We start from the raw sequence: 12358 nt of genomic DNA, 5'->3' as shown, positions 1-12358 counted from the left end.
CGACTCCCCCAACGCTCATTGGCTAGCTTCTGGAGGTTATCGTCTTACATAGTTAGCACGTTAGCATATTAAGAGTTCATAATCTGGCATCCACTTCTTCTATCAGGGAGGTATGAAGTTGGTGAAACAAACTGTACAGAGACACATTGACATAATTTTCCACAGTTGATAAGGACGAGGATAAAGTTGTCAGGATAACAGATAGAGATTAAGCATCGACCTTACCATATGCTTGGCTGCATATGCTTACTAATATTTTTTTCTAAATATAGATGTAATTCATTTGATGTTTTCTGTACTATTTAAAATGATCATAAATGCTAACTATCTAAGATGCTAACACAGCATGCTAAAATTTTGTGCCAGGAGTACAACTTGACATTCGTACTAATAGCACAAATCCCTGTGAAACTGGGGTCAGAAATTCAGAGCCAGTAACACCTTGCACCATCTCCAGTAGGGGTTGACCGATATGTTTTTTACAGGGCCGATACAATAATGATTATTTGTGACAATATTGGTGGGGACGATAACCAATATTTCAGGCCGATATTTGAATGCTTTTAACAATTTTTTTTCGGTGTGAAAAGAAATAGGCTGTGACAACATGGACTTAATTTCAAACCCTCTTTACTTAGTCAAAAGGTTTTCAGGCATACATCACTACTATGAAAGTTAACTAAAGAGTAAAAGGATCAAATTAAAACTCTTTCTCAAAGATAAAAATAAACTAAAAACTGCAATAACTATAATGTGCACCCATTTGGTTTTCTGAACATAAGTGGTTGGTTTTTGGTTTTGTTTTCCAAACATGTTACTGGTACATCTAGTCCAATCACCCTAGTACTTCCAGTCAAGTAGCACTAGGTTGTGGTGAAGAAAGCAGAGCCTTTCAGCATTTTCTCCTGTGAGCCTGCTCCTGTTTTTGTCATGTACCAGTGAAATTTCACTGAAAACTCTTTCACTAGGAAGTGAACAGGGTGGGGGACAGAGATATCTCCTTGCTTGCGCAGCAAGTAGCTGAAAGCGTCCTTCATTTTCACTCCACCAAAGTAGTGGATCTCCATTTCGGCGATCAATCAATGGTTCCTTAATATAGAGATCTACTTCATCCTCAATGGTTGTATGGTGTACAGCCTTGCTTGTGTGGGGTCCTAATAAGTGGTTGAACATTTCATCAATCCGGCCATGAGAGGCTATACTCTCAATTCGCTTCCTTTTTGCTTCTATACTTGCATCTGGCTGTTCTTCATTTGTGGTTTCAGTGGCAGCACAGTCTGCAAGACTGCTCTCCTCAATTTGTCCTTGTTGTGCAATGTCTTCACAAAGCCACTCTTTGGCTTTCTGAGCTGTTTGCTCACAGGAAAAAGCATGATGCTTGTAGCGGGGATCCAAGAAACAAGCAAGCACCACACATTTCGTTTCCTCAAGTTTTGGAAAGCGTTTGCTGAGAGACTCTCTCATGACCTGCTTAAGAGTTCCTATTCCTCTTGTGGAAGGTCCTTCATCATCTTGAAGCAGCATTTTTAGTACTGTCAGGCATGGAATGATGCAAGACAGTGATGAAGTGTTCTGACTCACATCAAGTGTCACCTCTTCAACTAAAAGGAGAGTTTCAACCAAATTACTTACAATGTCCCACTGGTCTGCATTTGGACATTCATACCCTCCGTATTTGCCTGCATAGGCATTGAGAGCACACCTCTGTTCCAGCATTCTTTGTAGCATGTGTAGCGTTGAGTTCCATCTGGTTGGGACAGCCTGAATCAAACTGTGCTTAGGCAGACCAAGTTCATTCTGAATGGCCCCCAAACGCTCCTTGGCAAGAACAGAATGATGGAAATGTGTTGCACATTTCTTCAACATTGCAGTTATATCTATCACAGCTCTTTGGCTCATCAAACCATCATTCACCACAAGCTGTAGTAAATGTGCTGTGCAGCTAAGGTCTGGAAGATCAACTAGCTTCATTCCTTTGACCATATTTGCTCCATTGTCACGAAGCACAAGCATCACTCGGTTTTGGCCTATTCCCCAGTCATCAAGCATGCCCAAGAATATTTCCCTTATGTATTGGTCAGTATGGGAACCATGCATTGCTTTTGTGTTCAGGACTACCTGGTTTCTTTTCCAGCTATTGTCAATGAAATGGCAAGTGAGACTCATGAGTGACTCTGTAGTACTAGACCAGCAGTCAGTAGTGAAAGCAAGACATTGACCAGCATTCTCTGCTTGGATGAGGGTCTTTATCTTGGCTACAACCTGGCGGTGAATTTGTTCAAGCATTTCGGTACGGTAAAACTTCTCATTTTTCAATGTGTACCTTGGCTCAGCCACTGCAAGAAGTCGCTTGAAGCCAGCATCAGACACCATCGTAAATGGCTGGCTGTCAGTGATTATCATTTCTGTGATGAGTCGGTCCAGTTGTTTAGATTTTTCATCAGAATTTGGCCACTTTTTTTGATTTTGAAATGGTTGCTGTATTGCAGGCTGGAGTGAGGTTGTTGCAGCAGATTGCGCTTCTGATGTTTTTTTTTGTGCTGCATTATGCAAATCAGGGTGATGAATCCTGAGATGGGCCCAAAGATTACTGGTGTTTTTGAATTTCGGTCCTCCTGAGCCTGTGCTGACTCTAGCCTTGCATGTGTTGCATATCACCTGGTCTGGTGATTGTTTAGTGTAGTGGTCCCATACTGCACTTACTAATCTCTTCTTTGAATCCATCTAAAGCAGGTTTGAAAAAAGGGCAGGAAGATAAGAAAATTATTTTGAGTGGGCAAGTTGCATTTAAAATTATAAGCCTACAATTCTTCCTACAATATAGGCGACAATACTGACCACATCTGGCATTACATATTATCTGTGAGGGTCACACTTGAGCTGAGGCGTGTGTGCGAGGGTGTGCACATTCAAATGTGACGGTATATGAGAGAGAGACCGAGCCTACTGAACTAATACTGATGTCGTGGGTAAATTTCTGTATGGTTATCTTATTTTGGCTACGCAACAGATGCCTATCGCTATTTCAAAAGCATTCAATTATCGGTTAAACGATGGCAATCACTGCGTAAGAAATAAAGCGAATTGATACATCATTTAGGCTGCATTTTTATCATAAAGTATGAACTATCAACCTTAAAACAAGCCTGTGTGTCCACACTTTTTCTGAAGCTGCAGTGTGATTCTAGGAGCCCATTTGCGCATAAGTCATTTATGTGAAAAATGGACAGTTCATACAAAAGTAGAGTACCATGTGGAAGGACTGTGATGAAGTTAGCGAAAACACTGGGAGAGTGGGGCACAAACTAACACAGGGCACCTTGTAACATTGCTCGTTTTTAAGGTTACAAACACGGTAATACGATGGTACTTCTTTTGTTTATTTGTTGCCATATCAACAGTGCACAGGCCAAAACTAGCATGAAAATTTTCAATAGCAATCGAATTATAATAAAAAGTTTGTCAATAGTTCATTAAAATTAGCGTAAGTAATACTACACAACCCAAAAACCATTTTTGATTACAGTGTTTTTGTGTCAACTACAAACAAGAAAATCAATCACTTTTTGATCTTTAATATGTTGGTAAACATCTGGTATAGTATTGTAATGTTTTGCTAGCAAGCAGAAGTGACAAGATCCCAGTTGTGCTGAGGGGGCACATAGTAATGCTGTGTTACAATTTGCCCCGCTTTGAAGAAATGTGAAACGAAATACGAATCCGTGCAGCGCGGTATATTTTACACAGTTACTTTTTATGAATATTATTTATTACAGCATGAGGAATGGGCCACGAACAACAAACAGAGTGTCTGCCAATGTTCTTCTGAAGGCTACAAAAGAAGCAAAGAGGGACAGGTCTATCAGGGGTGTGCCAAGGAGCTATGGCATATGCCACGTCACTCTCCATAGGTTTGTTACACTGAAGGACAAAAAAGGAGGAGGCACCAGCGACAGTGAACCCCACCGTTGGCTATTCCCATCATCAGCAGGTCTTTAGTGCAGAGCAGGAGAGAATATTAAGCCAGTATCTAGAGGCAGCATCTGCAATGTTTTATGGCCTGTGTCCAAGAGAGGTGGGTAATAAAAGGGCCATAAGGGATTATAGTGAGAGCAAAAGGGTCTTTTAGGTATGAAAGGCTACTGCTGCAAAAACAGGCAACAGAAGAATGAAATGATAAAACAAATGAAATAGCTTAAATTATTGAAAGATAAAAATAACAGTTTAAATCCCTCTTAATTTCAGAATCGCACGTATGTTAAGAATTGTAGCTATAGAAATAGCTACCTTAGAGAGAAATGGTTATGTTAAATAAATCTACAGGTTAAGTTTATACCCAGGAACCATATACATTTTTACTCTAAGCAACAATCTATAATCTTAATCCTGTGACCTAAGCAAAAATATATAGCCTACAGTTTTACAAAAGAGTATAGCTAGGCCTAATGCTCCTGTTCCTAAGGTCCACAAGCTTAGGAACAGGAACTTGCTAGATGATTTGGATGCAAGTACCCTGTGTCCTGGGATGCAGCAGAGATGGCAGACAAGGACTGGTTTACCTCCTTCTCAAAAAGAAACTGCTGCCTGTGCATCAGGAAGCCCCAACCAACCAGTCTTTCCAGGTCAACGAGCTTCAACATGTTCAGTGTGGGCAGTTTCTTCAAAAACCTGGTGTCTGTCCTGTCAAAACATCAGTTTCAACCCAACAATATATGGAATATTGATGGAACTGATGTGACTATAGGCGCTTTCGCACCGGAGGAACTTTTCATAGCTTTTAGAACTGTTGGAGAAAGTACCCCCTTTTTGGCGTGTTTGCACCGCAGGAACTTAGAACGATTTTAGTTCTAAGAATGCCGTTTTGAGGGGCTTTTTTAGCCCCTACTCCAGGGTAGGTACTTTTGCAGCACAATAGGAACCTTGTGACGTAGGTGTACAGCCATTGGTCCAGACGCAGGTATACGATGATTGCAACCGCCATTTTTAAAGATCCGTGCAAAATATAAAGTCTTAGAACGTATTTCATTTAGCTTTTGATATTCATGTCTCAAAATGTCTGGAATTGTAGGAGGGGGCACATAGTTTTTATGTTTTATTTTACCGGTATTTTATATCCCCCAACAATGACCATTTTGCAACGTCCAATGTATATTTGTACATTGAAGAGGTAGCGTACACTCCGCTTCGGTAGGTGCATGTGTGTCCGCTTGTGTGGCTGTGATCCGCATTATAACCTAAAATAAGAATGTGTTTATCCAGCTCACGATTTTAGGGCTGCGGCAGGGAAAAAGGGGGGGAAAAAAAACACGATGCCGTGAGCAAGGGTCAGGCACAAGCGCTATGCTAGCACCCGAAAAGTACTATGCCCATCAAGTCATTCACTGCTACTGCGGTGGTAAATGCATGAATGCATTGGGAAATTATTTTCTCCATTGGACTGGGTCTATCGCCATACAGTTTTATTTTCGTTAATGAGAAGGCAGTTATAGGTTATCTAATGTGCAATCAATATTTCTGTCATTCAAATTCAATAAAACTCATTGCGTATACTGTAGTCTAGTTTGTCGATTTCTTTTGCCGCAGTAATGGTTCTTTTTTTCCTTTTGGAGGTATTTAAAAGGTCTTAAAAGTCATTAAATTTGTACTTAAAAATGTGCAGCTATCCTGGTTAGTCACAAACAACAGCTCTTAGCTGCTATACCATCGGCCGGCTTACGTCACTTCAGCGTTCCTACTGGCGGTGCGAAAGCAAACAGAAAAAAGGCCCTAGAACGAATGTAGTTCTAGGGGAAGCTCCACAGGGGGTAGTTCCTATCGAATTAGACCCTAGAACTGTTCGGTGCGAAAGCGCCTTATAGTGCAGGCTCCAGAGATGGTGGTTGCAACCAAAGGCAGCAGGCAGGTAGGCACCCTGGTTACCATGGACTTGGCTGTTAACACCATAGGTAACACCATCCCTCCACTTTTTATCTTCCCACTGAAGAAAATCCACCCACACTTCATCCGTGATGGCCCACCAGACTGCACTGGCACTGTAAATGGTTCTGGCTAGATGCAAGATGATGATTTTTTGGTGTTCTTACAACATTTTGTCAGCAAAGTGAAACCAACACCAGAATCCAAAGCCTCCTTCTTTTGGATAACCACACCTCACACTTGTCAATAAGAGCAATTGACTATTGTAAGCAAAACGGAGGGGTCATGCTCACATTCCCCCCCTCACTGCTCACACAAGTTCCAGCCACTTGACAGAAGTGTGTATGGGATGTTCAAAAGGCAGGTGAATGCAGCCAAGGATAGGTAGTTAAAAAATAACCCTGGCAGTACAGCCACTATCTACAACCTGCCAGGCATTGTGGCACAGGCTCCAACACTCGCTGCCACACCAAAAAACATCCTGGGTGTTTTTCGGTGCACTGGCATTGTACCATACAAAACAAACATTTTTACTGAAGCAGACTTTGGTCCCAGCCGCGTGACCGATAGGCTAGAGCCCCAGCCTTCACCATCCACAACTTCCCTCAACAGCCAGGCCTCTGCCTCCAAATCTGCCCTAAACCACTAGGCCTCTGCCTACGCCTCCACATCTGCCTTCACATCTGCCCTCACCAGAGGTTGAGGTTGTTCTTCAGGTCTGTTTGTTTTGTTGAATATGTTTAAGTTATGTGTTCATCTGTTTGCTGTTTGTATTGGGCACCAAATTTGTGTAATTTTTAATAATTTATAATATAGTGTTTTATAGGCTAATATAATATTTATATGAAATCAATAAATTGCATGGAATGTTATGACATTTTCAATAATTCTTATTTTGTAACATACTTATATTGTTTTTTTAAAATGTTGCAATGTGCCCCTTATGTGTTACAATGTGCCCCGCACACGAGGTATGTTGTAACATTTCACTCTCTTTCTTTGCGCAGAAATAACGAAAAAAGTATATGTTGCACGTGTGCAACAAGAGCACATTACAATAGCAGACACATGTAACACTGCTGTGAAAAAAGAAAAGTAATTTCAACCATAAATGTATTTACAAAAGCACAAGAAAAACAAGAAGTGTTAGTATACCAATAGCATTTTTTTCTGACAAAGGAGATGCATCAGGACAGTAAACACACTGCTTTCAAAATGTATTTTTTTTTATCGAGAATTTAGATAAAAATATACCAATGACAGATAATCAAAATTTTGCAAATATCAGCCCCGATTATCTAACGACCAGAGATTCGGTCGACCCCTACTTTTTACCTTTTCAGCGGGCAGTCTCATCTTCCTGACTCGTATTTTGGGGGAGTCCTGAGTTATGCTGGGAGTACAGTGGACCTTTGGTTTGGATGTGCGTGCTTTTTGAGTATACGGAGCCCAGCTGGGATCACGGCCATCATCCAACTCTGACTCATAGTCTGATTGGATAGGTGAGGAGGGGGATGTTTCGGCAAGCTTGGACCCCTCACCACAGCTTTTACTACTGGCAGACTGCTTCATTTCCAGACCTGTGGGTTCCTCTGGGACCATGACTGTGATTTCAAAGTGTTCTTCTTTGATGTTCAGTGGGCTGTCAGGTTCATACTTCATGGTTGCAGAGTAAGACTCCTGTTTAATGGACAGTGACCCTGTTGCCATGGTATCTGTGAAGATGGTGCTTAGCTCATACTCTGTCGGCTCTCCTTTAAGCATCTTTTGAAAGGGCTGTGTCCCCTCCATTTTCAGAGGTTCAAAACCATGGCCATCCATCACTACTACCAAACAAAACATACAGTGTCAATACACAGGTTCATACATGTAATCCATGTCATATATTGTTAAATAAGAGCTTTTTACAATAAGAAAGCAGCTGCCATCACATGGAATATATATTAGTCAGTCAAAACGATAAAAAAGACTTAAAAGCCAGATACATGTTGTGTGTTTTATGAAGAGATAAACTGCTAACATAACAAATTCTGAAAAGGTCTACAAAGGTCTCGTACCCTTGCTAACATATGTTAAAATATAAATCAAAATATAAACCACAAGATGTTCCTAACAAATGATATCTGTAAACTATAGAGCGAGCCATGTTATCAGTGGGAGCGCCGTTTTTATTTTTATAAATTGGGCCCTTCATAATGCTTTCCTCTTTGGACGTCTCTTCCTTTAATAAATAGTTTCAGTGGATCAGTGTTGCTCTTTATATTTTAAAATCTAGTAAAAGTATATCAATGTACACCTTTCGCGGTGTTCTCCTAGCGAAAATGGTTTTCGAACCCTTCTGCCAAACAATAACAAAAAGATGTAGCCTATGTATTAAAACAGACTACGTTCTTAAAAAGCTAACAGATATGTGCTCTGTGTCGCCTCAAACATGTGAGTACAAATTTGACTGGCAAAACCCAGTGAAACATCGCAGTTGTAAGACATTCTATATAAACGATTTTTTTCATTATCGAGAGATAGCTAAAGACTTAAGTTTACTGACGCATCAAAACAAAAGATTGCGCAATCCACTTTCCATTCAAAGTGCTCCAGCACCAAACCCCCAAATTGACCCACTGATCAAACACTTTTCACGGATTTTTAACATCAAGGTGGGTCGTGATTTTAAAAAATGTTCATAAACCTAACAGTGGAAAAAAATATATGCGACACGGTACGATTACTGACGAGTTCTTTCAGGCTTCTGTAAGAAAATTCACGTGATGCTGCTAAGCTAGCTAAGTTTAAAAAACAAAACTCACAAAACTTGATTTAGTGCATGTCCTGCATATCATACACTTTCGCCTCAATGGATTCGAAACTTTACAAATGTACTATAATCAGACTGCACAAGCATATTACAGATAGCAATAGAGACGTTATGTGCTCATGTATAATTCAAACTCAGGACTCTTGCTCTGATTTAAGCATGTTTTCGCTCGATGACACAAGCGATCAGAGTTCCAAGAATGAGGGGAAGTGTCGCCACCTATTGTAAAGGAGCTCAGCGCAAAGCGCTCTCGTCACTGAAGGAAAACAAGTTATTGCCTGCCTGGTTTAATTAGATTATTCGATTGCTCATAATCTACATTACATGTGTACAGACATTGTCCTAAGCATTTTCAGTCGTGGTTTTATTTCACTCAGGGAGCAATTTGAGATGAAATAATTCAGCACTGAGTCCACAACAAAAGAGCTTGGTATCAAGCGTTTGAGTTTTATTGAAAAGATACCCAGGATTCCGTACAGAAGACGAGAGAGAGATATGTAGCAGTTAGGACTTTCGCACTCCTTCATCTCTCCCATTCTCTCTCCAATATCCTGGCTGGGAAGAGGATGAGGGGGAAAGAACGGATGGCAAAAAAAGGTTGTGTGGTAACTTATGGATATGATATTGACCTCCACCCAGCAAGCGCCGCTGTTGTTACCTGCACAGCGCGCTTGGGCAGCAGATCTCGTACTTACTCGTGAGATTTCAGCTGAAACTTCCTCTCTACGTTCTCCTCCAAGATGGTAGGTATAGTGTTGCGTTTCTCCAAGAATAATTCAAAAGGAAATCGGGATCAATCCTTTAGTGTACTATGTTTTAATTGTAGATTAATCAGTTGTTGTACCTACAGATAAGTTCTAGCTTAAGTTTCTGTCGTTATTGGAGGATGGAGACTATTAAAACATAAAATAGTATGACAGTTTGTTGCTCCTCACTGCTGCTACGGAGCTAGGCCATGGCCAGTACAATTTACACCAACAGAGCTGTAGTGTTACAGTTAAAATTATCTTAAATTATATATAGCACGATACCTCATGTAGTATTTTACACTACATAGTTTGCGGAGACTCGTATACCTATCGTTGTTTAATTCGCGAATCACAAAAGTGCCGTGACATGTCTTAGCTGTGTTTCCAACGTTGGTATGCTGGTTAGCGATGGTTCTTCATCCTCTCTGCACACCATTGAGTTGGTTCTTGGAGCGAAACGATGTGTCATTAAAACTCAAAAGACTGTACGCTGTATGGTGTTTTAATGTTCCTTACTGTAGACGACTCTTGATATGCTGGTTTTGTTTCTCGTGTGATTTTTAGCCAACCAAGAAGAGTAAGACTAGGAAGCTTCGAGGGCACGTCAGCCATGGACATGGCCGTGTCGGTAAGCAGTACTTGCCCATGTATATTTGAATAAGATTTTAAAATTCTACATCTACAATTCTTACAATGGCACATCAGGTGCAGTTGTTAAAAAGATTCAATGATATCGTCATATGCCAATTGTAGATGCTATATAGAGCAAGTTACAGTTGTTTCAGTGGTAATATCCCTTAATAATTGGATTTTTCGTTGACTGAACTGAAATCTTTTTGAATTTAGACTTGCACAAAGATGAAATTGAATTGAAATGTTTGTGTGTCTTTAGGAAAACACAGAAAGCATCCTGGAGGTCGTGGTAATGCTGGTGGCATGCACCACCACAGAATCAACTTTGACAAATAGTGAGTGACTTGTGTGTCTCATTTGAGTGTATAGCATTGTTTGCTGATGTCCTGTGAAAACAATTCTCCCTGTTTTCTCCCATGAGAACGTTAAATCGATGGGATATGAATATGGCCATATTGTGTCTACAGAGGAATTTTGTGTAAAATGTTGGGAGGAATTCTTTTTCTTCCATCTATGGAACAGTTATTCTTTTTTCGAGGTACAGTGCATGTGAACACCGTTCCGACACATTTTTTTATGATTTTGGTGTGTCTCCTCTCACAGCCACCCAGGGTACTTTGGTAAAGTTGGTATGAGGCACTATCACTTGAAGAGGAACACCATGTTCTGCCCAACCATTAACCTGGACAAGCTGTGGACCCTGGTGAGTGAGCAGACCAGACTCAACTACGGCAAGAAGCCTGATGGCCCAGCCCCCATCATCGATGTTGTCCGTGCTGTAAGTAGACCAGTTACTACATTTTACATTTTCACCTCTGCACGACTGCTGCATACATGCCAATTTAGGTCACTAACGCATGTATTGTGTTTTTGACAAATGATGCTTTGTGTCATGTCATCAGTGTATCATGGTTTATGGTGACTGCTGTTCGTTTGACGCTATGTACAATTATAGAAGAATCTGAGCATAATTGGACTATCACTGACCATTGAGTAGGCACCTGGTTAGTTGCTTCAGCTTAGACTTGACAACAGTGGGCTCATGTAACGTAGCCAGAAGCTTTATGCTTTTCCGAACTATTAAACATCGGTTCATTGGAAGAACTTCATTTGTTATTGATCAGTTAATAAATGGTACCTTGGTGGGTGAGATCTGCCCTGCTGTAGAACGAGGCAGTCTTTAGACCGTCAGCAGGCTTCAGCTCTTATTCCTCATCACGTCTGTGGCTCACAGGTGTGTGCAGAGTTGACTGTTCATATCCTGATTTGGGAGGACTTGTCGTTTTTTTTGTTTTTTTTTTTAATTTCAGTGTAATGCATTATAAGCACGCTTATAGATTTTGAAAACAGTCAACTGAACACCTGACATTCAGTTGATTACTTTAAACTTGCATTGGCTGACTTGTCTCAATTGTCGCTGTGACCTAAGCTTTCTTTGCTAGAATGCTGTTAGCTTTGTATTACATGCTTCTTTAATTCGTTGAAAGAAAGCCATGAGTACTGTAGGTGTAATTAGTGCATTGTGAAAAAATGTAATTTATTATCCCATGACTGTTCTGTAACCAATATGTACATTAATTCAGTTTGATTTTATCGCTGTACTCACATCACTTAATTTTTCCCTAAGTTCTGACTTCTCCAGCAATATCTACCTGAAAACACACGTATTGGTCCTACCCATTCATAATCATGTTTTTTGATATTCACAGGGCTACTTCAAAGTGCTTGGCAAAGGCAAGCTGCCCAAGCAGCCAGTCATCGTCAAGGCGAAGTTCTTCAGCCGACGAGCAGAAGAAAAGATCAAGGGCGTCGGAGGAGCTTGTGTTTTGACTGCATAAGCACCTGTTGGTATTTTGCAAAATAAACTGTATAAAAAGAACCAGTGGCGGTTGTGGTCTGTTTGAAGTATTGCCTCATTTTCAATCCAAGGGATGAAGAAGACCTAGACCTTACAATCTCAGCTAATTCAAATGAGCCTGAACACACACATCACTAATGAAAGACTGCAGTGGGATGGTTAGCACACAGTAAAGCAGACTTTGGGTTACCACAGACTGGAGCAGGGAGACAGACTAGACACAGATGATCTTGTTGTTTAATGTAAATTACATCAAGTTTGTAAATCTCTTGGCTTCTTGTTGTAGAGAGCCCGAGATTACATGTCACTAAGACTTGAATGAGAAGAACATCCTATTTTGTTGGATGCACAAAATGTGTACATTTTCATTACGGCTGTGTATCGCTAATT

General features: G+C 40.6%; 2 protein-coding genes across 2 annotated transcripts; one reads left to right on the top strand and one right to left on the bottom strand.

The window, feature by feature from the left end:
• Window positions 1-840: 840 nt before the first annotated feature.
• Window positions 841-7737, bottom strand: LOC115821143 (zinc finger BED domain-containing protein 4-like). Its single transcript, XM_030784941.1, has 3 exons — window positions 7252-7737; window positions 1287-2490; window positions 841-1238 (listed from the first exon to the last, which is right to left on the bottom strand). The coding sequence occupies exons 1-3, from the start codon at window positions 7735-7737 to the stop codon at window positions 841-843; spliced, it is 2088 nt and encodes a 695-aa protein (XP_030640801.1).
• A 2287-nt stretch (window positions 7738-10024) lies between these two features.
• On the top strand, window positions 10025-11989 carry rpl27a (ribosomal protein L27a). The gene is made up of 4 exons (XM_030769562.1): window positions 10025-10105; window positions 10370-10445; window positions 10714-10888; window positions 11820-11989. Exons 2-4 carry the CDS (start codon window positions 10414-10416, stop codon window positions 11946-11948), a joined length of 336 nt encoding a protein of 111 aa, XP_030625422.1. The 5' UTR covers window positions 10025-10105; window positions 10370-10413; the 3' UTR covers window positions 11949-11989.
• The last annotated feature ends 369 nt before the right edge of the window (window positions 11990-12358 follow it).

Source organism: Chanos chanos, chromosome 1 (assembly GCF_902362185.1).
Source record: "Chanos chanos chromosome 1, fChaCha1.1, whole genome shotgun sequence".
NCBI classification, from domain to species: Eukaryota; Metazoa; Chordata; class Actinopteri; order Gonorynchiformes; family Chanidae; genus Chanos; species Chanos chanos.
Note: the sequence above shows the minus strand (reverse complement) of the source record. Positions and strands in the feature narration are given on the sequence as shown.